The sequence below is a fragment of the Arvicola amphibius genome, chromosome 5, assembly GCF_903992535.2.
Source record: "Arvicola amphibius chromosome 5, mArvAmp1.2, whole genome shotgun sequence".
NCBI classification, from domain to species: Eukaryota; Metazoa; Chordata; class Mammalia; order Rodentia; family Cricetidae; genus Arvicola; species Arvicola amphibius.
The window spans coordinates 69,311,454-69,337,664 of NC_052051.1; the positions used below are offsets into that span (position 1 = coordinate 69,311,454).

A 26,211-nucleotide genomic window follows, 5' to 3' on the forward strand; every position below is an offset into this window, starting at 1 on the left:
GCAAGAAAGGTTGATTCATTAACCAGACTAAAGCAATCTATTGTGAAGATTGCTTTACTTTTGCTAGGGCTAAATAGGATACTCGTAATTTTATGTTTTTGTATCACAATTTTCTTTTTGTATATTCTTAAAAGCATTTAAATTTTAATTTCATTTTCATAAGATTATATTTCTGGGATATCTTGATTAGAGGAACTAGTTTCAGGTACTAGAGGTACTAACATGTCTAGTACCTATACCATAAACTGATTGACAAGGCAATTAAGTGTACTATGGCTAAGAGGAAAAGTGAGTGACCTCCCTTGACTGCTTCTGTATATCTCTTTTCACTTTTTTATGACAAACAAGCAGGTATTAATGTTATGATTTCAAGTTTTGTTATTACTTTCTGTTACCCTTGTCATTAAACTTTTTTCCCTTGTCATTAAATTTTTGTCAACCTAATTGTAAGAAATAGTACCTTTGTATTTTTATTTGCTTTTGTCTTAGTTTTTTAAAAAAATGACTTCTACGTGTGTGTGTGTGTGTGTGTGTGTGTGTGTGTGTGTGTGTGTGTGTGTGTATGCCAAGGAGTGCCTATGGAGGTTGAAGGACAACTTGAATAAGTCAGTGCTTTTTTCCACCTTGTGAATTATAAGAATTGAGCTCAGATCATTGCATCAGGATGGAGGCAGATACTTGCCCCTCTGCAATTTTGAGTGAGGCCAAATCTCTTTTTATGTATTTAGAAGACAATGTAAGGCCTCAGGCTATAGCTTAGTGGCAGAGTACTGCCTAACATATATGAGACACTGCATTCATTCCCCAACATCCTCCCCCTCAATAAACAAGCCAAGAAAAACAAACAACTACAGAGCTCTTTGCTATGTTACTGCTGTACGGTTTCACTGTGCTTTCCACTACATTTCTTTGGTTTAACTGGCAGAAGGCTATTCTAGACATTTGTTTCCTGGTTGTATTTCATTCAGTTCAGCAGTGTTTGACCTGCTTTGCATACAATGGTCCTCATGATCTCAGCTTTCCTGTCACTCTCCAAGTGTTTCTCATGTAATGTAGTATAGACCTGCCTATATTAGCGGGCAATGATCTCTCACAATGTTTGTGGTTTTTATAGTATGTTCCACATGATTATAGATTTATATATTAAATATTTACCTCTTACCTGTATGTTGCTTCTTATTTTATTTTATAAACATGAGTTCAATTCCATATAGCACCTCAACCAGAGTGGGGCCTCAAGTATTTGCTAGAGGTAAGTATTTGTAAGTAGACCTTCCCTTCACACAGAATGACCTACTTTTGTCATAGTTATGTTTCTTTGGAAACAGATAAAGAAAATGCAGTTTATGAGATAATACAATTACAGAAAATAGTCTTCTAGCAGAAGCAGAGGGCTGGAGATGTTATTCAGGTTAGAGCTGCTCTGGCAGAAGACACAGTTTTGAATCCTAGCACCCACAACTGCTCATCACTATTTGTAACTCCAGATTTAGGGATCCAATGCCTCTTCTGGCCTCCATGAGCTCCAGGCATGCACATGGTGCATAGACATGCATGCAGGCAAAACACTCACACAAAATAATAGAAAAAGCTTAATTAAAAAAGAAACACAGCCCGCAGCTAGAGGAGCCTTTGGAAGGATGTGATCTGGGCTCACAAGGGATGGCATAAAAGAGGAACAAGAAAACAATGCATGTTTTATTTCATGTGATCTTTTAGAACATACTGTTGTGAACATATAGTTACTGATATTAAAGAAAAAGTAGTGTCCTATATGTGACGTGCTGGCTCCTATTTGTCCAATTCTCATATAGGTACTGCACAAGCATCTATTTATAGTAAGGAAATAATCTCAGACTTGATGATTCATGGAACATAGATAACCCAAGAGACAGTCTCATTACTGATGTTCCCTTTAATCAAGAGCATCTCTTATGAAAGGAAAATTCCTAAGTATGGATCTTTTATCTTGATATACTCAGACACTTTTAATAGTATGTTTGTAGAATATACACAATGATATTTTATTGATATATACTCATTGTACATAGTGTTAGATTTCCCATGGATAATTTCTTTCAAGCATATAATAAACTTTGACCATATCTGCTCTTCCTCTCCACTCTTGAAATTCCTCCCCCTGCACACTACTCTTCTCCCTTCTACTAGTCTCCCTTTTATTTTCATGTCAAACATATGTTTATAGACATATGCATGTGTGACATGAGAGCATATACCGAGTTTTATGCATGTATAAAGAAATTTAGGACCACAAATAAGAAAAAATACAATGTTTTCCTTCCTGTATTAGACTTATGTCAACATGGCCATCCCCACTTGCATACATTTCCCCAGCAAATGAATTCATTCTTCCATACCGGAATATAACTGTATCATGTATATACACCATTCTTTATACATGCAGCTCTTGACAGATGGAGATGCTTATTCCATTAACTTGGCTATTGTGAACTGTGATGCAACAAACATGAATGTACAGGTTGCCTCAGGGTGCTTTGGGATAAATAGGATAGCTGGATCATGTTATAGTCCTATTTCTAGCTCTTTGAAGAAACTTCCATTATGATTTTCATAGCTGCTAGTCCAATCTACATTCCTATCGGCAGTATAAAAATGGTCCCTGTTTCCCACATCCTTGCCAATATTTGTTTTTGTTTGTTTGCTTTGTTTTCTTAATGATAGCCATCTTAACTGGGGTGAGATGGGAACTCAATGAAGTTTTTTAATTTCTGTTTCCCTGGTGGCTAAAGATGTTAAACAATTTATCATGTTGGTTGGCAATTTCCACTTCATTTTTTTGAAGATTGTCTCTTCATTTTATTAGCTCATTATTGATTGGGCTATCTGTTTTAATAGTTTTTGAGATTTTTAAAATATATTTTAGATATTCTTTGTCATATGTATAGTTACCAGATTTTTTTTCCCATTTTGTAGTCTATCTCTTCACTTGGGTATTTTGTTGTATAAAAATGTTTTTTAACATCATGCAGTCCCATTTGTTAGTTCCTGATAATTATTTCCTGTTTTTTGTTTTTTTTTTTGTTTTTTTTTTTTTTTTTGGAGTCTGTTTCAGAATGTCCTTGTCCATGCCTGTATCTTCAAGCATTTTTTTCACTAACAATTTTTTTCCAAACTTCAGGTCTTACATGAAGAACTTAAATGCATTGTGAACTGACTGTTATGCAGAAGATAGGGTTAGCAAGCGTTTTCAGGGGGCTTGGGTAATCTAGCATTGTTCTTCTACAAATGGCTACCCAGTTTTCCCAGTACCTTTTTTTTTCCATTTTGGAAAAAAAAATGCTTTTGGTATTTTAGTAAAAAGAAATAATTAAATAGAAATCAGGTGGTTATAAGTGCATAGGTTTGGAACTGGGTCCTTTCTTGTATCCCACTAATCTCCATGTCTATCTTTGAACCAGTACCATGCTGAGTTTGCCAGTATGGTTCTGCAGGGCAACTTGAAATAGGTGGTGTAGTAACTTCCAGCACTGTTCTTTTTGTTCATGTTTGCCTAGACTACTGAGGAATTTGTTTTTATATGAATTACAAGGTTACCTTTTTTGTTTCTGTAAAAAAGAAAAAGGTATCACAATTCTGATGGAGATTGCTTTTCTGTGTTGATCCATGAGAATGGGAGGCTTGTTCATCATATTCCTGTTTTCTTCAATGCACTCAGGAATTTGAATTTTTCAGTGTAAAATTCTTTAACTATCTTGGTTAAGACCATTACTAAGTATTTCAGTAGATGTTTGTTGGTTGTTTGTAGTTTGTTTTGTTTCTAAAGCTGTTGTCAATAGGACTAATTTTCTGATTTCTATTTATGGCAAGTTCCTTATTAGTACTCAGAAAAGCTACTGATTTTAAAACGTTGTTTTGTATTTATGCATACAATTTCAATGGGGCCATAAGGTCTACTGATGTAGGAGTGTTTCTATCTATCTGTTGTTTCATTGGTTAATTAATAAAGAAACTGCTTGGCCTGATAGGTTAGAACACAGGTGGGTGGAGTAGACAGAACAGAATGCTGGGAAGAAGGGAAGTGAGGCAGATGCCTTGGGCAATCGCCATGCCTTTCCTCAGTGTGACAGATGCCATGGAGCCAGCCAACAGGTCAGACATGCTGAATCCTTCCCGGTAAGACACCACTTCGTGGTGCTACATAGATTATTAGATATGGGCTATTCAAGATGTGAGTAAGAGGCTGAAACTAATGGGCCAAGCAGTGTTTAAATTAATGCAGTTTGTGTGTTGTTATTTCGGGTTTTAAGCTAGCCGTGCCGGAGCCAGGCAGGACGAAAAGCAGGCCTGCCCGCAGCTCCTACAACAGTCTACAAGTGTGGTGCTGAGTTCATTTTAAAAATAAGAACACAACCAGACTGTTGATACAGCTCAGTGGTAAAGGGTCTGCCTAGCATGTGAGTCCCTGGTACTACAGTGAGAGCAGGCTAGCCTCCAACCCATACAACAGACCTCTGCTGCTTTGATGAGTGCAAATAAAAACTACGGTTATATCAAACCACATGAGAAACAAGTTTACAGCAATCCTATACTAAAGTATGAACAGGGAAAGATGGCAGAGTAATATATATTTAAAGCTATGATAGCCTTATAACTAGGGCTAGAAAAGATTCTAAGAAACAATGCTTCACAAATTCTAAATTCCATTTATTTGTTTGTGTTGTTTCCCATAATCAATACTTTCTAAGTCGGGTTGCTTTTCTTTTGAGACTATAGTAGGGCTGCCATGCTTCCTTCCTAAGCCTGCAGTTCTCTGCTGTGCTCCCTGGACTCTAGTGAGGTGTCTCCGTTTTAGCACAAGCCACAAAAGTAATTGCCCTGGGCCTGCGGGTGTCCATTCATCACAGGCAGCTTTGCAAGGCAAGCCACAGGTGGTACCTTTCTTGATTCAAGTGACATCTGATGAGAGCTTAAAATATCAAATAACACATCTACTAAATTGGAGTCACTCATTTATTTGATTAAGCAAAGAACACTAATTTTAGTTTTTTGACTAAAAATTAAGATATTTTTGTTTACTTTTCAAATGTTTCAAGAACAAAAAATCCTGAGAAATGGTTGTTTTCAAGTTAACCCCTTATTTGCTACAGATCTTACAGTTTACAAGTAACGGTGCAGTTAATGCACTGGCCTTACCTATGGCTTACGGATCTTCTAAACAGTGCATTAAAAACATGAAGGCAGAAGAAGGTGATTCTTTAGGAATTCTTTTTTGCACAGGTTTTCCTTCCTGTGATTCACAGGAAAACGCACAGTTTATGAGAGCGTTCTGATTAGGCCCTTTCTTAGTAAAGGAAATGAGTGATACAGCAAAGGACTTTGGTCTCAGAAGCATTTCAGTTTAAACAATGTTTTTTAAATATCCATTTTATATCTAGGGAAATATAATGCTTACTTCCTTGCCAGGAGAAAAAAAAACCAACAACAAAAACAACTCCACATGATGAATGATGAATGTACACTCGTAAGATGTCTTTAATTCTAACAATTATTACCCATATAATTTTTGTTATTGTCTTTCAAGTAAGCAGTGTTGAGTCAAATAACTACACTGCTATGTAACTAAAGTGTATTCTCCTGCTTAACTGTGACTTACAGATCAAAATGGCGCCATGTAAGGCCGTCTATAGAAAGAATGTGGTTTTCCAACCACACTATTCCAGCTGGGCATGGTGGCAACGACCTCCTGGTATATGAGAGATGAAGAAGAATTGCCATAGTTTCTAAGCTAGTCCAGGCCACAAAATGAGTTCCAGAACAGTCTGAACTACACTGAGGCACTGTATCAAAAACTAAAATATAAAACCCAACAAAACTTAATGTAATACAGGGCATTTCTGAGTTAGGAGAATACAGCAATAAGTACTAAATAGTGTGTTTCTTGGACTTTCCAAAAAATTTTTAGATAGTTGGCAAATCAAAAGCACACTGTAAAAAAGAATATACATGCAAATATGCTCCTGATTTTAGGTGCTTTCTGGTGGTGTGTGGGGTGAGACAGAGTCTCTCTAGATAGCCCCAGCTGGCCCGGAACTAACTATGTATGTATAGTAGACTGGCCTCAAATGAGATGTACATGACTACACCTGGCAGCTGTGAGAGAGAGAGAGACAGAGACAGAGAGATTTTCTAATCTTAGATTTAATTGTGTTTTGTCTTCGTGTATGTTATGTGTGTGTACTAGGTGTGTGCCTGGTGTCTGCAGAGTCCAGAAGATAGCACTGGACTCCCTGGAAATGGTGTTACAGATGGTTGTGAACCACCATGTTGGTGCTGGTCCTCTGTAAGAGCAGTCAGCGCTCTTAGCTGCTGAGCCATTTCTACTTGTATTCTAGTCATTTCACTGAACTCTTTCCAAAGCCAACCTCAGCTACCTATGAGTTTGTTACAGATGCACTTCTGGCACTCTTTCCTGGCTTCCATTGGGCCTGATTAGGCATAATTGTTTCATGGAAGGATTTACGTAGTAAACAAATTTATGAAACCAAAGCCACCAGTAGGAAAAAGTCCATTCTCTAAAAGTATAAATGACTAAAAGTAACTATGTAGGTCTGTTGTATTGAAATTACTTATGCATCCTTTACAAAGGCACTTTGTATGCTTGTTTTTGATAGACACTCCTACTTGTGTCTTATTTATCAAAGCACAACTCTAAAAAAATTTCTTCAAATTACTTAGAATCAAAGTTTTGCGAAGACAAAATTGCAAATCATGGGAATTATGGGACTGAATGAGGTTTTGCTGCTGTGTTTTGGGGCAGTTTCACTGAAACAAACATCACTGCACTGGATTAGGCTTCTCTAAATTTTCACCAATCGTACTACTACTGTCTGTGAATCAAGAAATAATCCTAGTGATCAATATGTATTAATTTCAGAACAGCTTTCTACACTTTAAACACAAATGCTGATCTTCACAAACATATTTTTAGAATATAAGAGAATAGTACTAGAAACCAAAACTCTAAAACAGTATGTTAGCAAACTAAATTCAAAGTATTCTGAAAGTGTTCAGAGAAGACACCTGAAACACTGAAATGGAGAGGCCTAAAAGATGATTCTTTACTATTAACATCTAAGTGAAAACACTCCAGACTAGTGAACTATTAGTGATATTTATCTTCTGAACTGTATTAGCTATAGGATGGAAGAGCCACATCTTTGCCATAGTGAATTTCACTTTAGCAAAAGAGTAAACATACTCCTCCATAGCAGCTGCAATTAAAGCATCAGTAGCGTGCTATGCTGATGACCTGGAACTGTTGCTGAGAAATGGATGTGTAGTGCAGCTTTTATCACTGGAGTTTGCAAAACAAGTCCCTTGCTTAGATAAAGTGTAGTAAGTGACATTATTAGGTAGTCCTTCTATCTAAATGACATAGGATTTAGTGTATCAGCAAGTTATAATAAACAAGCACTTCCATCTGATGAGTTCTCTCCCAACACAGAAGTACCTTTTCTGTTTATAATACAACTGGTAATGCAAAGACCAGATGGTTGTGACTTTTAGCAAAGGTAAATGAAACTTAAACAAACAGTAACATAGCATTAGGCCACTTAGAGATTTCAACTGTATCCTAAACACACAATCTGCATTAAAGGACTATTAACGTTAGCTATATAAAATGACCACTTTCTAGTGCTGTCTAGGTAGTGAGGCTATTCTGCAGGTTGTCAGCTAGCTTGATTTAAACATTTCCTAGTGTACCACAAAGCAGCTTTCCTCCTGCTGCGTGGTTGCATTTCCAAGTCCTAACATGATCCCACCAAGGCATCAAACATTTAATTAGTTTTTCTGAAACACAGAACTCTTTCTTTTATTTCTCCCACTAACAAAAATGATATTATTACCATGTCCTAAATTTGATAAAGAAAGATACAAGCAACATTACGTTCTTTATTCAACCTCCATCACTCAAACATAATTGAACATTACAATTTGGTGAGGATTTGCCTTCTGTGTACAATACTGGAATCTATAGTATCAAAGACAACCAAAAAGTTTTGCCTGTTTTGGATTTTTTGTGGGTTTTTTTTTTTAAGCTAAATGTATAGCTAGGCCACAATCTCAGAAATATACTGATGTTTCTGTAAATATATGTAAGTACCACTATGGTTGAGATGTTTGAAAGATTTGAAAGTAAGATGAAGATATGGATGGGTACCAGCTCCTGGGCTGAGTTCCATCCCCAAAACCCATGTGGTAGAATCAGAACTGACTCCTACAAGCTATCCTTTGACCTACACACATGTTCTCTCTCTCTCTTTGTCTCTGTCTCTGTCTCCTCTCTCTCTCTGTAATAATATTTTTAAAGCTGTGAAGAGAATTCATAGTTTTACAATGAACGACTGAAAACAGAAATTTACAGCTAAAGGACAAGTTCATAAACCACAGGTAACATCCACCAAAGCCTTTCTAAGGCATCAAGCCTTCCTTCAAAATGAGACCACTGTAGGTCCTCCAGAATTCAATTTCACCATCTCTTTCTAAGTAATTTAAACCAAATTCAGTAATCAGACATTAAATAAAGAAGTGATTGGATAAATAAAATAAAATGTAACTCAATTCAGAGCCATGTGAATTTTGGTGTGTTTATTAAAAGTCCTAAACCTTAAAACCAAACCAAATTGAGTTAGTTAGGCAAGTATTTAATCAGCACTTTGTTCCGACACACAGTAAAAGGAATTCTAATATTCTCAAATTCTACCTGTCATTCTGTGAGGTGGCTAAGCAGAGTTGAACAGCCCAGCTTTTAAGTGTTCTATAAAGATTAGACGAAGTCAAGACTAATGAATATGATGTTATAAGCTACAAGAGAAGCTACACTTCTGAAAGCTGTATCATCCATTTCCACAGTAGAAACTAATAATTAAAAAAAACCCCACTAGATTAGAAGTGAAAAGAATGAGAACACAGACCCACTCAATGGATATATTTTTCCAGCCTTCAAACATATTGAAAACATCCAGGTTTAGTGGTACATGTCTAAAATTCTTACATGTGAGATGTGTCATGGTTTAAAAAAAATGGCCCCGAAAGGGAGTGGCATTATTGGTAGGTATGGCCTTGCTATAGTAAAGTGTGGTCTTGTAGGAGGAAATGTGTCACTGTGGAAATGAGTTTTGAGGTCTCATGTATGCTCAAGCCACACTCAATAAGTCAGATAACTTCCTCTTGCCTACACTAATGTGGAGTTCCCCTCTGTATGCTTTGAATGTTTTATTACCATTGATTAATTAAGAAGCTTCTTTAGCCAATGGCAAGGCAGAATAAAGCCAGGCTGAAAAAAAAATACAGAGAGTAGGCGCAGTCAACTAGCTGACAAAGGAGATAGACTCTAGAGCCTTATCAGAAAGCCACAGCCTTGTGGTGATACATATATTAATAGAAATGGGTTAATTTAAGATGTAAAAGTTAGTTAATTAGAAGCCTGAGCTAATAAGGCAAATAGGTTTTTTTTTTTTTTTTTTTTTGGTTTTTCGAGACAGGGTTTCTCTGCAGCTTTATAGCCTGTCCTGGAGCTAGCTCTTGTAGACCAGGCTGGTCTCGAACTCACAGAGATCCGCCTGCCTCTGCCTCCCGAGTGCTGGGATTAAAGGTGTGCGCCACCAACGACCGGCAATAGTTTTGTAATTAATATAGATTCTATGTGATTATTCGAGTCCAGGCAGCCGGAAAACGTATGCGCAGTCTCTGTCTACAGTGCATGATGATGTAACACTCTGAGCTCCTTCTCTGGCACCATGTCTGTCTTCATATCAAAATGTTCCACCATGATGATAATGAACTGAATCTCTGAAATTGTAAACCAGCCCATTAAATGTCTTCCTTTATGAGAGCTGTCATGATGATGTGTTGACTGAGCTATTTGTGTCAACAGAGGTTTCTGTCCCATCCGACACTTCAATCATTCAGTCCGAAGGAAACACACAGATGTCCACATTAATTATAAACTGGTTGGTAGTTTATAAGCCTAGTACCTCAGGCTTCTTATTAACTCTTATATTAGCCCATAATTCTTGTCTATGTTAGCCATGTGGCATGGTACCTTTGTTGCACATCTTGCTTGCTCTGTCTGGCTTCCTCTCTGTCTGGGTGATGACTGTGGACTGACTATTCTCTCTCTCAGAATTCCCCTCTTCTCATTGCCCCACCTCTACTTCCTGCCTGGTTGTCCCGCCTATATTTCCTGCCTGGCTACTGACCAATCAGCATTTTATTAAAATACAATCGGCAGGGTACAGACCATTGTTCCACAGCAGTCATGGTATCTCTTTACAGCAATAGAAATCCTAACTAAGACAGGATGTGTTGGCAGGAGAATCAGGAGTTTTGAGACAAACCTTGGCTACAAAACAAGCTCAATACTAGCTGAGTCTATATAAGCCCATGTCTTTGGAGGAGTGAGGAGGGTCGTTATTATTGTATTTTTTACTGTTTGAGAAAGGGTCTCATTTATTCCAAGCTGGCCTTGATCTCCCTATATGGCCAAGGATGACCTTCAACTTCCTGCTTCTACCTCTGAAGTGCAGAGTTTATATGCAGGAGTCACCATGATTAGTGACACCCTGTCTTAAGAAATAAAAAAAAAAAAAACAAGTATTCTCATAGTAGCCAACAGATGTCAAATTATAGCTGCATATGGGGGAAAAAACAAGTATTCTGATAGTAGCCAACAGATGTCAAATTATAGTTGCATAATCATCAACAATCAAGAGCTGTCTGACACTAAAACCTGTATCTAGAGTAGGCATGAGCAATCTTCTGCTAAGACTCAGAGAACAAATAGCTGAAGTTTTGCACAATATGGTCTCTGTCAACTATTCAATTCTACTATCCTGGTAAAAATAAAAACAGACTATATAAATAAAGAAGCATCACTATGTTCCAATAAAGCTTTAATTACAAGAAAAGCAGTAGGGGATGGAATGGTGGGCTTTGTAGGCCAATCAATTTTTATCAAGAAAAGGAACCTGAGGGTCTTTCAGCAGAGGGATGACAGCTGCTCTTGAAAGGCATCAGCAGCTAAAAGCATCGATTCAGTTACAGTCTGTGGAATACCCCACGAGGGAGGAGGAAAGTAACAACATGGGAAGATGCCATCTAAAGATGGCAGTTCAGAAATCACTGCAACAGCAGCAAAGCTTGTCTTGCATGGACATGAGAACAATGACAGTGTCAAGACACAATCGGAGTCTGATTATTCTTACAAGTTATAAACACAACTTTCTAATGGATTTGACAGTAGGGTGAAGAGGAAGACTCAAAGATAAGTCCAAAACCTATGACTCGCAGAAAATTGGATGTTTACTACAGCTAAGATGCAGAGGGCGGAAACTGTTGAGTACTGGACCACAAAATAAGGATTTTAGTTTTGAAAATACTAAAGATTGAGATAAACACTATTTATGTGGAAATATTAAATAAACAAGATTCTTAAGTTCAGAAAAGAGGTTGTGTTTGACAAAAATCTGAAAGTGAAGGCAGGAAGAATAAGACTTCCTGGCCAGCCTCTGCTATGAGAGGCCATGCTGAGTCACGAGAGACCCTTTCTCAAAAATAAAATACCCTAGCTAGAAAGGTCATCAGTCCTTTACAACTCTAAAAAATAAAATGGGTCCATACAATCTAACCAAAGATTTGCTTATACTAATTTTTGTCAAACTTTCAAACAATACTACTTCTTTTGCAGGCTCCCAGTAAAGTCTAGACTCCAGTGACAATCTACTGTTTTGCTATCTGAATCACCGATGTAATAGAATAAAAGGTTTTGCTGCCCAATGAAAACTATTGTTGTAGAGGGGCAGACTTCACGAGCAGTTTCAGGTATGTTTCCAGAGTATTCCGATACACGTATGAATTTTTGTTACAAATCACCCGATAAATGAAACACATTTGCTAAAGTGCAAATTCTTGGGGCATAAAAAACTGAGCCTGGAAAACCTGGCAAGGAGAAAACCCTCAAAAATACTGGATTATGGAGCTGGAAAGACGGCCTGGTGGTTAAGAGTACTTACTGCTCTTCAAATAAAACAAGTCTGGTACTCAGCACCCACAGTAAGCAACTCACAAGCACCTGTAACTCTAGGTCCAGAGGACCCAACTCTTTCTTCTGACCTCCTCTAGACCCTTATGAACACAACACACAATCACACACAGACACATAAGTAAAAATAAAAATAAAATAAATTCTAAAAACAATAAAAAAAACCCTAGCTTCTCTTGGAGAACTAATACTGTTCCTGATCATAAATAATTCCTTTTAAAAAAAATAGCAAAGATAAATACATTTATGAAAAAGAAGAATTTAATGAGATGGGAGTTGAAATAATAGTTAAGTAGAGTCTACTCTGAGAGATGTAATGACTTGGAAGGGTGTGTATATCTCGAGACAAGCTCCTGGTGTTTGAAACACAACACCTGTCTGAAATAGGTGATCTTTTTAGCCTCCCAGCTGTGTAGTTCTCCTATCAGACAAACACTGCTACTACCTATTTAATTGCCATAATTTTCCAATCAGACGAATATTGCTACTACCTACTTCATTGGGTTGCGATTGCAGTGACTAAATAAGTTTGTCCTATAGAGCTTCAGCAATACTAAGAACAGAACAAATGTTCTTACAGCATTTCAGCCTTCTGCCCTGCACTTAGAAACATCAAAGTCAATGGAACACTCCTGGGGGGAAAAATGCCTTCTAACTTGTTCATTCATTGGACATATAAAATTTTGATAAACATTTTACATAAACAGAATATTCAAAAACTTCACAGGTTATAATTTTCTGGTTGTCTCCACTGATTACTCAGAACAGGGATTTTGATCTAAACCTTTTAGCCCTGATATTCATATTCTAGTGACTTTAACAAAGAAACCAGCATATATAAATTAAGGTATTTATGAACATAATAAGGATGCCTTTTTTGTTCTGTCTCTTGACAAAACTCTTTCTGATCTGAAGTAGATTCTTTTGCTAAAACAACTCAGATATCAATAGAACGCCTCATGGTATGAGAATAGACATGTGAGGATAAAAGTATATGACATATTGACAATTTTGAAGAATAAAAGGACACAATGTTCACAAAGAAAGCCACAGCAGAAAAACGAATTACCTGATACCAGGCTATCATCTTCACATCATCCCTATCAGCTAACAATTACTCTGTGTCTAGGTCTATAGCAGTATATGTCAAAAATCCTTTACATGGCTGAGCCAGACTCCACTATCAATGGTAAATAATGGACTAATAGACTATTGGGCAAGTTCTCTCAATAGAGTAATCAAGCTATCATGGTTCCAAATGAAGAAACAATGATGAAGATAAACTTCAATTATTAGCTTACATGAGGTATGAATAGATGTAAAGCTGGTTTGAATAGACATGACAATTGTATAATTTGATAGGAACACACAAAATTTAAAGTAGAAAATTAAGCTCTAGTTATCAAAGCAGAGTATATGCTGAGTAAAAAATGGGGCCATCACATCTTTTATCAGAAGCTGTGTGATAACAACCATATGACTGGGGGAAGAACTAACACAGTACATCTGCTTGTTATTCTTCAATTCTACACCTTCTACACTTTACTATGTGGGAAGGAGTTGATTGCATGCAATTTCTATTATAAATTTTTAAGTAATTAAAAAGACTGAGCTAAGACTTCATTTGATTTTGCTGCATTTTATTTATTAATAAAAGGAAGAACTGTCTTTTTCTTTTCTTTTTTTTTCCTGCCGAAACAGGGTTTCTCTGTGTAATAGTCCTAGCTATCCTGGAACTAGCTCTTGTAGACTAGACAGGCTCAAACTCACAGAGATCCACCTGTCTCTGCTCCTGAGTGCTGGGATTAAAGGCATGCACCATCACTGCCCGGCTAAACAAAAGAACTTTCTAAAGCAAGAATCCATGCCTGTAATCCCAGCTTCCTAGAAGCCTATGTCAGCAGGACTGGAAACTTGAAGGCATCCTTGACAGCCTATTTGCCCAGGAGACAAAGGACATTATGCTGCTTTTAGGCATCTGTCTCCTCAGCCCCTCTTGTCTAAGAGAGTAACTCTGCTGTTCTTGGTTTTGTATGACCTTGACCTCCTGTTACCCCTTCTGACTACTGTAAGGTAGGGTCCTGCTATGTAGTTTCAGGGTCACAAGAAACTCAGACTGGAGATCCTCCTGTTCAGCCTCTCCAGTGCTGGTATCACGTACATGTGCAACCACACCTGTGATAACATTTTTGATACATAGCGATATCCTTGAATGATCTCAATGCACATTTTGATTTTTCTCTTGCTTTATTGTTATTGTTTAATAAGAGTGTCATAAGAGTCAGGTGCCCTTCTTTGTGTTTCAATCTACATCATATTGGTATTTCTTGATACAGATGAAGGTTTACCTTGACCACTGGTGAAGGTGGTGTCTGACAGGTTTCCTTCATGAGGATTTTTGACATATATTGCTATATATTACTACTATTTCTTATGTAATGAGCATCTACAAACAGACACTTTAATACTATGTAAATATACAGTTGCTCTTCAAACTGAGGTCATTCTATAGGATTTTAGAAAGAAATATGATGTTTTTGACATATTTAAACTCTATTTGTTGAAATATCTTTTCCTTAATTCAAAATACAAAGAAAGTTTCTTTTTCCCACAACAATGCTCACTGGCCAAGCATTGTACCCATTGGCATATTCGTGGCAAGTTTGGTGTGGAAGCAGCCAAGAGCTTTCTAACTGGACTTGTGGTCTGTTCTGCAGGACAGAATTCACTTCAGATGCTGTCCCCCGACCCAAAGCCCATGACTTCGAAGGTCATAGGAGAAAACTACAGCCGTTATTGTGCTAAATGGACATGATATGCCTATCACAATTAAAATCTAAACTTTTGTTTGCTTGTCTTCAAAATAATAATGTCTATGCCCCGTGTTGATTAGTTTTACGCCAATTTAATAAAAGATGGAGGACTCTACTGAGCGAGAATGCCTCCATAAAACTCTAGAAGCAAGCTTTCTGGGCATTTCCTTGACTGACTGCTGTGGGAGGGCCCAGTTCACTGTGGGCAGTGCCCACCTGGGGCAGGTCGTCCTAAATTAGAAAGCAGGGAGAGCAAGTCATGAGGAACAGGTCAGTAAGCAGTGCTCCCTCATGTTCCTTCCCTGAATCAGGTCCTGCCCTGATTTCCCTCAGTGATGGAGATGACCTGGGAGTTGTGAGCTGAAATAATCCCTTTCTTCCCAACTTGCTTTTGATCATGCTGTCAGCTCTGTTCAGAGATGCTTTTCGTCTTAGTGAGGACAAGATACTGGAGAAAGTCACAGCTGGCCAAAGCACTGAGAATAAGTGAACGTTAAATGTTCAACCATTAACAAGACATCTACGTCATCCCCTCCAAGGCCCGGGAAACATCATGGAATAGAGGGCATCAAGAACACGAGAGCCAGAGGATGGGGTAGAGTGCTATGGGACACTTTTTTGGGTATCAAGGGCTATTCCCTTGTGAACTCACTAAAGTTATGATGACCTGATGAGACCTGCTCAAAATTGGGTTTACTGATACCCTGTCATGAAGTGGGGAGGATTTCATAACACCCAATCCTGCCTGAAGAGTTATTGGCAGTTAATGGTTCATGGAATGGTAGTGGGAGAAAACATTTTCTCTAGTGGCAGTCACTGGTGGAGTAAATAACTTTTCATCTACCCATGCTCTTATAAGCAACCATAATGAATTTCATTGGATCACCACTACCAACAACAAAAGCAAAACAACAAAAACAAACAAGAAAGTAGAAGGGGAACTCAAAGGCAAGAAAAGATATATTAGCTGGAATATCTGGAAAAGATAAAGTAGGCAGGAGTAATGGGGGATGAATATCATCAAAGTGTATTGTATACATGTATGAAGAGATTACAATGAAACCCACCGTAAATTATACAATTAATATATGTTAATACAAATGTATGAAAGAGTTATTATTTTTAATTATGTGTATATGTGTGGGTATGTGACTGTGTAAATGTGAATGTCTATGTCTGAAGAGGACAAAGGTGTTGAATCCTGCTGGAACTTGAATTATTTGTCACCTAATTTGGGTGCTAGGGCTCCAACTTGTCCTCTTGAACAACAGTATGTATGTGTCCTTAACCGCTGAACCATCTCTCCAACCAAATACAAATTCTGCAAGATTGTTGTTTTCTCAGTGTAATCAGCTAATACTAATCAACCATAATATCAAAGAATGACATAACTGAAATATTACTTACATAATTATGGCTTTTAAAGATATCTGATGAACTGGTAGTGAGGATTTCATCTCCTTCCAAACCAATTACTCTTTTACAAATATTTGATTTTGGATCACTTGGACTTTTTGCAATTACAATGTCACCTCTGAAAGGGGGAAAAAAGGAAAGGAAGTATCAGTATTATTACCAAGCACACACAGGACAGCTTTAATAATTTCATAAGGCCACTTGAAGAAATGCACACACACACACACACACACACACACACACACACACACACACACACTTTATCCTAACATATATTGACCCTGCCATATATTAATCATGTTTGAAAACCATTATAATTGAAGTTAGGGTCAGAAGCCAATTGAAGTCATAAAAATTCCATATAAAATTATTGATAATTTCTAATAACCTCATCAGAATTATATCCACTATGTGTTATTTCTGAATCCAAATAATTACAAATAAAAGCGATTAATAGTTGACTCTAGAGCACTAAGAATGAAGAAACATCATCTATTTCTCAAAAGTTCAAAATTAAAGAATACTATATAAGCTATATAATTCATTTAAGTCATAATTTACAGTATAGACTTGCATTTGAGGGAAAATTGGACACAACCAAATAAAACACTAAAAGCTAAAAAACATATACTATAAAATAGGATACATTGTTAAATATATAAAATATTAGTTTTCCTACTTATACAAGGCCTTAGTCACGTAAGAAGTAATATTCTACATGGTGATAGCAAAATAAATGAATAAACAAAGGTTTTATTCCTAACATGGTAGTGTATGCCTGTAACCCCAAAAATCAAGAAGGGAAGAAGTATAATTTGGAGGCTGGTATAAGCTACAAAGCAAATTCAAAGTCAATCAGAGCTACACAGTGAACCTATGTTTCAAAACACCTATCCCTGCATACCTATCACATCCATGGGGTCGGGAGGTGAGGGGTGGATGACTAATATCCCAACCAAAAACAATGTAATGTTTTTTTCTGCTATATGAATTGTGTTAACATTTTTCAATATTTAACATATTTACTAACCATATGTGATTCTAGATATAATTTATATACTTTCATGTCATTTATAATGAAAGATACAAATGTCAAAATAGCATAAAATCTACAGCAATAAAGGGAAGCTTATAATTCAAAAACCTAATCATTGGGCTAGCCAAAGCAAATGCCTATTATGCCAGCATTTAGGAGGCTGAGGAATGTTCAAGCCCAACTTGGGCTATGTAGTAAGGTGAAGGTGAATCTGGGCTACAAGATAAGACTTTGTCACAATAAACTAAAATAGAAAAAGAATAAAGAAGCATGATTACTGCTCTACTGCAAGCACTCAACAACTTATAAGCATTCTGGTAGCCCTCACCCCAAATGAGTGAGTGGTGGATATGGTTCAATGATAGAGTGGGTTGTCTGAAATTCAGGAGGCCCCAGGTGTGGTCCCCAGCAACAAGAAAAGGACAAAAGAGGAAATTAATTAGTTACCATTAATAAAATTAGATTTAGGGGAAGGTAAGACAAAATTTTCCCTAATAGCTAAAATCAAGGAGGAATTCATAGGCAGATTTTTATGTAAAAGAAAGACATTTTATCAGAATTTTACAGACAACAGAGAGAATAGTATTGACAACAACCACACCATGAGGCCTCTCTTGATCTAAAGCTCAATGTTATCAAGTTATTTAGTTCTCTAAAAGTCAGTGGAGCGGTTCACATAAAAAACTTTGCAGACTTTTAAGCTATGAAAACTGATCTATTGTGTCTTTGAAAGAAATCATTTTCAAAGGTGCTTATGCAGCTTGTGCTATTTGATACAAGTCAATATAACCCTTAAAACAAAGTCTGCACCTAACTAGATACTCTTTCAACTCTTGCCTCCTTTAAAGGGACTTTTAAAATCCAGTAACTAACAGAACCAGAACTTAAAATTTCCTTTCTCACTATAGCTATTGTTGGTGCAGTGCTTTGCGACTCCCAGAACATGGGAGGCTGAGGCAAGATTCACTATAAATGTGAATCCAGTCTGGATGAGATAGGAAGCTTTGGGCTAGCATAGGCTACTCTATCGAAAAATTACAAAAGCAAATTATTAAAATTAAATATATAGTCATAAACACCCTTTCTGCCTACTAGATCAGGAGAGCTGTTCAAATGCCAATGCCTCACTCATGGTATCACTGCTAAAATCTATGACATACCTTATAAAGTAGATGCCCATTAGCTATTTGTTGCAAGATTTAGTAATAGGAGATTGATTGTCTCAAGTAAGAGGAATCCCTGAAGATAAAGGACAAGAGACTTGTGTACTTTGCATAACACATGTGCAGACTTCTATTCTTACAGAAAATAGCAGCCATCAATAAGGGTCAGAAATTCATCAAACTGACTCAGACCTAAGCTGCAGTAAACAGAATGAGGGAGTAATATTTTCAAAGCAGCAGTCAGTGTCAGCTGCCTACCTTGGTTCTAAAAGTGATTTTGCCATGTTTCACATGAGTGCCAGATTCTAAGGCACACTACACACTACTGAGACTCCTGAATGAACAGAGCACAAAAGCAAATTGTCAAAGAACCTTAACTTCCTGAATGTACTTATTATTATTACTTTCCTGATTGCTAAGAGTATTTTAAATAAAACAACACTGAGCTATTTATTCAAAATCTACTCAGACAGTCCAGCGCTCCATTAATGACATTTAAGAGTGACCATGTCACTGGCATTCAGCAGCAGCTTGTCTTCAGGCTACGAGGATGGTAAATCAGTAAATGTGTAAATTTTAATTTACAATCCCAAATCTACAAGTATGTTTCTTCAGGTTATTACAGCTAAAAGAACTGAACAACTTCCTGGGGACCCTAGCAGGTCAGACAGCTCGACTAAGAGAGTTTTGTGAGCAACATCAAGGGTGGGTGAGAGCGCAGGCAAAGGAAAGAACAGCCCATACTGCTCTTCATTTCCCATATAGGAAATGGGCCTCAACAAAGGAACAACGACTGTCCAACCCTCCTTTCTATACCAAATACCACTAGTGGGAATCACTTGTAGGTTACTGAGATAAAAACTGATACAGACTTTTTCTAATTCTCTAACAGCTTTTAGAGAGGTACAGTTTAGAAAATAAACTGCTATTCATATTTGACATCTATTCAAAAGGAACTCAAACTCACATTGTCTCTTGTGATAAACAGTAGCACAAGGTTTTGAGCCACTACTTGAAAGAGGGTTCTGGAAAATTTAGTAACAAACAGTATTTGCCAAGAAATTATTCAACTTAATAATTAATTAATCAATCTGGAGACTCACAACAGAACAAATTCAATCCCAGGCACACACCAAGCCTTAACCTAGAAATCATTGACTACTTATCATGTCTCTGTACAAAGTATAAACAGGACTGTCATCAATGGAAGTACAAAACAACTAGACCTCTGGTGTGGTAGCAACACAGGCCATGAGGCCCTTGCTCCTGAATTAAACACTTCAGGAACCTAAAAGAGAACAAGTCTTTCATATCTATTTAAGGACTGCTGACTGTCCTGGATGATAAGGAAAGATACACAGTGACCACAGACACTGTATGTGTTGACTATTGAAATGCTCTCAAACATAGAGAAAATATTCCATTGAAGACTTTTGTCTACTTATTACTTATAAAAGGATCTAAAACACAAAGTTAGAAGTTACAGAAGAATATACTTTATATATCTTTCACTATAGCTACATTCATTATAGAAATTTACCTTTGGATAGCATAAAAATGTCGGCTAAGATTTTCTGCAAAGACAATATCTGAATTTTGAATTGTGGGTTCCATTGATGGTCCAGAACACTGAAAAGAAAGGCAATCATCTGAGTTCAAATCTCTTTAAATTTAACAGAAACCATGTGGGAAACTTAAAAGAAAGGAAATTGGGTAAATATTCTTCCTGAAAACAGACCATATTATAGTTGTTTGATGTTGTTTTGTAAGATACACACAAAGTAACACATCTTTTTCCAATTTCTGGCCACCCTAAACTCCATTGGAGTACAAGGACCTTGTTTCAGTTTTCCAGATATGTAAGTTTCCATTCTCAAGAAGAATAATGTTAATGCTTGATACATATTTGTTGCATGAATGATGGATTTCCTTGGTTTTCTGAAACATCACTTAGTGCCCGTTGTGACAATTTTTAAAGCAACATTACCCTGTTCATTCTCTTAGAACTGATATCCTTTTTCCTTGTCCAAGAAAATGCTTTCTCAGTATGATGGGGCTGTAGCTTACATTCTCAACTGAAAACTACTAACACAATCAAATATACTCTAAAGCTATTTGGGTCTGTCTGCCTGAAAAGAGCAATCTTGATATATGCCTAATTTTGGAACACTGATTTCCGTTTCATACAAACAACAGTCTCCATCTACTCTATCATTTACCTGTAAACACAATCTTTTACTCAAAACTTCCTACTTAGGCAAAATAATAAACATTCAAATAAAATGATAAATAACAATGAAGCTTAGGTGCGCTACTTCTAGAAGTACTAATGTCATTGCCAAGACTTAACGAAAGGAGTGTCAGCTAAATACACTTACATCCTTCTCTTCAGCTCAAATAAGGGTTATTATAACTCCCAATTCTTTATAGTAGAACAAATTTTAAAAAAAGTCCAAAAAATCCCATTGGCTGTCCAGTCAGTCAATACTGTTTCACTCACTTAACAAATATTTGAAAATTCCGAATTTTCAGATTTGTGATGTGATACTGAGAAAAGCATTGTTTGGGGTAAAGAGCCAGTATTTAACATTTTATTACTAATTCTAGCAGAATAATAATTTGCTTTAATGACAAACATGATCGTTATGAAAAGTTTTTAGAATCAGAAAATTTGTGTTGAAATTCTACCTCTCTCACTAACTGTGGGACCTCAAATGAATTAGTTTTCTGAGTATGGGTTTTTTTTTCTTGAGTAGAATGAATTCCTCATGCAAGTGCAACAGACTATGTAAGGTAATAAGTTTACAGCATTAACCATATTACAGAAAGACAAACAGCACTCAAATGATAACTACTTATAATCAGGGTATCAAGAGACTGTGTCCTGCTAAATATAACATAAAAGTAAAGATGCAATGGCTCTTACATTTCATTCTGGTGCCGATACAAACATACTGTTTTTGACTGTTTGCTTGCTTTTTATTATTTACATTGTGCGTGTGTGTGCGCACACGCACGTGTGTTTGCATGCATGCATGAGCATATGTGTATATGTTTGTACTTTCCACAGAGAATCAGTTCTCTTTCCACCTTGTGGGTCCTGGGTATCAGACTTGGTAGCTAGCTCATTACCAGCTGAGCCATTTCACTGGCCCTGATTGTTTTAAGACATTCTTGTTTTATTTTGTGGCTGTGGAAGGACTGGGTGGGGGATACTTGTGACAGAGTCTTATTATGTGTCTTATTATGTGGACTTGGAACTCAGTATGGACCCTAGCCTATCCCTGAACTCACAGTCCACTGCCTCAGCTTCCCGATTACAGGTGTGTGTCACTATACCTAGTTCCAAACATACCCTCTCTTACATCCCAATATTTAAAAAGATTTTATGTTTTAGTTTTCATGAAATGACTTCAAGCAAAGTTTTTTTTTAAAAAATCCATGTCTCGTTCAGTTAAAAAATCTGTTTTAAAATGAAATTTCTGAATATAGAAACTTACCATTACAACACCACCAACGTATTCAAAAGCACAATGAGCTATACACCCATATTGAATGGTATAGCCAGCAAGTCGAAAGGCCTTTCCAAGAACACCACGAAGCATAGTTCAATGTTGACTCTGCCACCTCTGGCCTGATGGTGAATTTCAAAAAGTTTCATTATCAGCATTTCTTAAAACAATTCAGAAAGAGCTCTATTGTAAAATGTCTCCATATACACAGAATGCACCGACATAAATCAGTTTATCTTCATCTGTTAGCATCATTTAAGTGACTGAGTTCATTTGTAGATAACCAGCATCTCAAAACAACCTTATAATCGCATTAGGAAAGGAAAGCACCTTAGATAAGAATGAGCACACCAAAACAACTCACTCATTCCTTGAAATCTTTAAACAATGTAACTTCAGAAACTACCAAAATCATATAGAGCCATTACTAACAAACAATTTAATCACCCTTTCCCACCCTCGCTGGAACATGCGCTCGCACGGGGGGGGGGGGGGGGGGGGCGCACACTTCTGCAGGCATGCATTCCCATAATGTAATCTTAAATTTTAAAATTTAATAGAAATTTTAATTTTGAAATTTCTAGAGCATGTGTCTTCTCTGAATCTTAATGCCCTTAGCTGTAAAATGGCTCAGTGCCATCAGCACTTATCTCAGTTCCTGTGAGCCTTTTATGTGTGTTCCCTGAGTTCCCTTGTGAACTAACTGAACTGCCCGGAAAAAGCCACACTCCAGGGTTAGATTCCACAGGACTGATGGATAAGAAAGTCTTTCATTGGAAAGAGCGGGAATGTTTCAGATTTACACCAAAATGATCTTTGACTATCAAGAATCAAACATTGTCCACCTTCTCATTTGACCTAACATCTGTTGATAACAGATAAAATCTTTGGTATGTTTCCTTACCAGACCACTGGCTTCCACCCACTGCAATCTAAACATGCCATCGACAGAATGTGAAACAATGGAGAGTTTTCCTTACTCTACTATAGTCCACCCACCTGATACCACACTGATGTTTTCAGTAAAATCCGTGATTCATGACTTCTGTTTTGTCCTGTGACTACAAAAGTTCCTGTAATTAGCCCAGTCCCAAAGACATCTACAAAACAAGTCCCTCACCTAATGCTCCAGGGTCACTGTGGGAAAGTATGATGGGGGATCCAAAAAGCAGAGGATGCGGGAATTTGCAGTGAGACTATCTCTCAGGATGGTCAGAAGCTATACACAAAGTCTCAGCAGCAGGACTGCCTATGCGTGAGCTGAACAAAGACAACGATGAACAACAGGCATGCCAAAGTGGGGGTAGGGTCCACAAAGTCCCAATCCTGTATAAGATAACTACAGGCAACTAAAGAATGCTGAGAACAGGAGAAAGTCTTACCCGGGAAGCACATCAATTGGGGCAATCCAATACCAAACAGTCAGCTCTGAAAACATGATACACGTATGCTATAAACATCATACAGACTGAGCTACTTACATTCATGAATATATATGTATATACATATACGCACGCAACAACAATTAATGAAAACAGAGGTCATGAATGTCAAAGAGAGCAAGGAGGGATATATGAGGGTTTGGAGGGAGGAATAGGAAGGGACAAATGATATAATACTATAACTCAAAATTAAAGAAAAAATTAAAAATTATCCCCCCCCCCAATTTTCCTATAATTGTTTGCAAACAGGAACATGCTGTCTGAGGCCATTTCAACCTTTTCTGAGTCTCATCCACTCATATCTGGTACAGAATAAGCCACCTCTTACTCTGTTATAAATGAGCGTGCTATTTAGTGTTAACAGTTTTGGAACCCAACAAAAGGCCCTATGTCCAAAAATGACTCAGTCCAAAATGACTGCTACTGCCTGTTAAGTCTCAAATCCTGGACAAATGACTGAGATTCCTATTTAACATATCAAAGCTGGCCTGGCCTCCAGGTTCTCCCAGGATCCCTCAGTCCCTACCCATTACAAGGAATGCCCACCCTGTCTTCTACCCTGAAATCTCCAACCCAGGGACTGGGTTGCCCTTTCCCCCAGAGGATCTTCCCTATATAATCTAGACATTTTGGTTACCTGTCCCTTCAAAAAAAAAAAAAACACCTAAAACAAAACTATAACTCTTTTGTCCTCTTGGCTGCTACACCTGGTTCGCCTCTCTCTTTCCCTCCCAGCTCTTCTCACATGGCTTATGTTCATACCTACTCTGGACTCTCTCAGATGTCTCTGCCTCTTGCTATTCTCTCCTCTTTATCTACAATAAACTTTCTCATACATTATACCGAGAAGCTGTACCCTTCCTTTTTACATGTCTTTAATCCAAGTACTTGGAAGGCAGAAACAGGAGCATCTCTGTGGCCAGTCTGACACAGTGAATTCTATGACAGCCTGGACTACATAGAGATCCTGTCTCAAATAGAGTTGGGACACACACACACACACACACACACACACGGGGAGTGGACAACTGATCATTTAGCCAGGAGGAACAACACACACCTTCAGTAACAGCATTTGGGAAAAAAAGACAAATCGGTCTCTGAGAACTCAAGGCCAGCATAGCCTATATAGTGCTTTCGGGCTGTCCAGGGGTAGTTACATACAGGGCTATGAAAGGAAGGAAAAAAGAAAGAAAGGACGGAGAACGGAGGAAGGGAGGGAGGGAGAAAGAGAAAGAAGGAAGGAAGGAAGGAAGGAAGGAAGGAAGGAAGGGAGGAAGGAAGGAAGGAAGGAAGGAAGGAAGGAAGGAAAAAACAAAGACCAAGCAAATACTATCTTAAACAAAGGACCAAACAGTATAAATAGAAAAAACTAATACTCAACAGTGTCATAAGGGATAACATTGATATTTAAATGTCACTGTCCCCTAAAATATCTAATTTAGTTCTGAAATATTAGACATATTTACACAGCCACATTATCTAAGACTTGAAGAAGCAAAAAATATCATACATTTAATGAAAGAGAAAAATTAGTAAACAGTTCCTTTGTGTGGTCTATGTGCTGCATTCCTGAAACTGCAGCACTTAGACTGAGGGAGAAGAGCTGCACTGACTTTGAAGCCAGCCTGGATACACAAGAAGGACCAGGACAAGGGCAACAAAACAAGATGCTCTGTCAAAAGACAACATTAAAAAAGAATAACAGAAAATAGGAAGAGTACTATTCAAAAGTACGTAACAATCAAATACAATGTAAAATCCGTATCTTTAGCCTGGAAAGAAGAGCTAAAACTATAAAGAACATTATCAGAACACCCGGGGAAGTGGATACTATGCACAAAGCCACGATGATTTCAATGTAGCCCAGGCTGGCTTCAAACCCATTATGTAGCCAAGAATGATCTCGAACCTCTGTCTCTGCCTTCTTCTCCCAAGGCAGATTACAGGTATCTTCTATGAAGTCTGATTAATATTAAATTTCTTGTTTCTTTCATTTTCTCCTTTCTTTTTCTTATTCTTGTTGGGGAGCGGCACTGAGACAGTCTTACTCTATAGCTCATGGTGGTCTTGAAGTCAAGATGATCCTTCAGCCTCAGTTTCCCAAGTGCTGAAATTACCATTATGTCCCACCATCAAATTCCTCAACCAAACATCAAATTCCTTAATATTATGCTAGATAGAAGGCCGTTTATAGAAGGTAAGTACCGATTATTCAGGATAAATGTAACATTTGCCGTATCTTTTCATATAATTCACTTCTACTGTTGACCATATATGTGTATGTATATATATACAAATATATGCAGATAAACAGATATAAACAGATTTATATAAATCTATACATATATGTATGTATACTGGCTAGTTTGATGTCAGCTTGACACAAGGTAGAGTAATCAAAGGAAGAAAACTGAATTGAAAAAAAATGCCTCCACAAGATAGGGCTGTAGGTAAGCCTGGAAGTATTTTCTTAATAAATGATTGATGAGGGATGGCCCAGCCCATTGTGGGTGGTGCCATGCCTGGGCTGGTGCTCCTGGGTTCTATTAAAAAGCAGACTGAGCAAGCCAGTAAGCAGCACTGTTCCATGGCCTCTGCATCAGCTCTTGCCTTCAGGTTCCTGCCCTGCTTAAGTTCCTATCCTTTTCCTTTGATGATGAACTGTGATGTGGAAATGGAAGCTGACAAAACCCTTCCCAACTTGTTTTTTGGTCATAGTGTTTTATCACAGCAATAGAAAC

The 26,211-nt window shown here is 37.4% G+C and overlaps 1 protein-coding gene across 4 annotated transcripts in view; it reads right to left on the reverse strand.

Annotated features, from left to right (window-relative positions):
• Immp1l (inner mitochondrial membrane peptidase subunit 1) overlaps positions 1-26,211 on the reverse strand; it is a 50,767-nt gene that overhangs the window by 2,346 nt on the left and 22,210 nt on the right. For all 4 annotated transcript variants that reach the window (XM_038330514.1, XM_038330513.1, XM_038330512.1 and 1 more), the window contains 3 exons: positions 22,014-22,147; positions 20,054-20,142; positions 16,306-16,432 (listed from right to left, as the gene is read on the reverse strand). In XM_038330514.1, coding sequence (XP_038186442.1) covers positions 16,306-16,432; positions 20,054-20,142; positions 22,014-22,118 — 321 coding nt within the window. In that variant the 5' untranslated portion in view covers positions 22,119-22,147. The remainder of the gene's footprint in view (positions 1-16,305; positions 16,433-20,053; positions 20,143-22,013; positions 22,148-26,211) is intronic.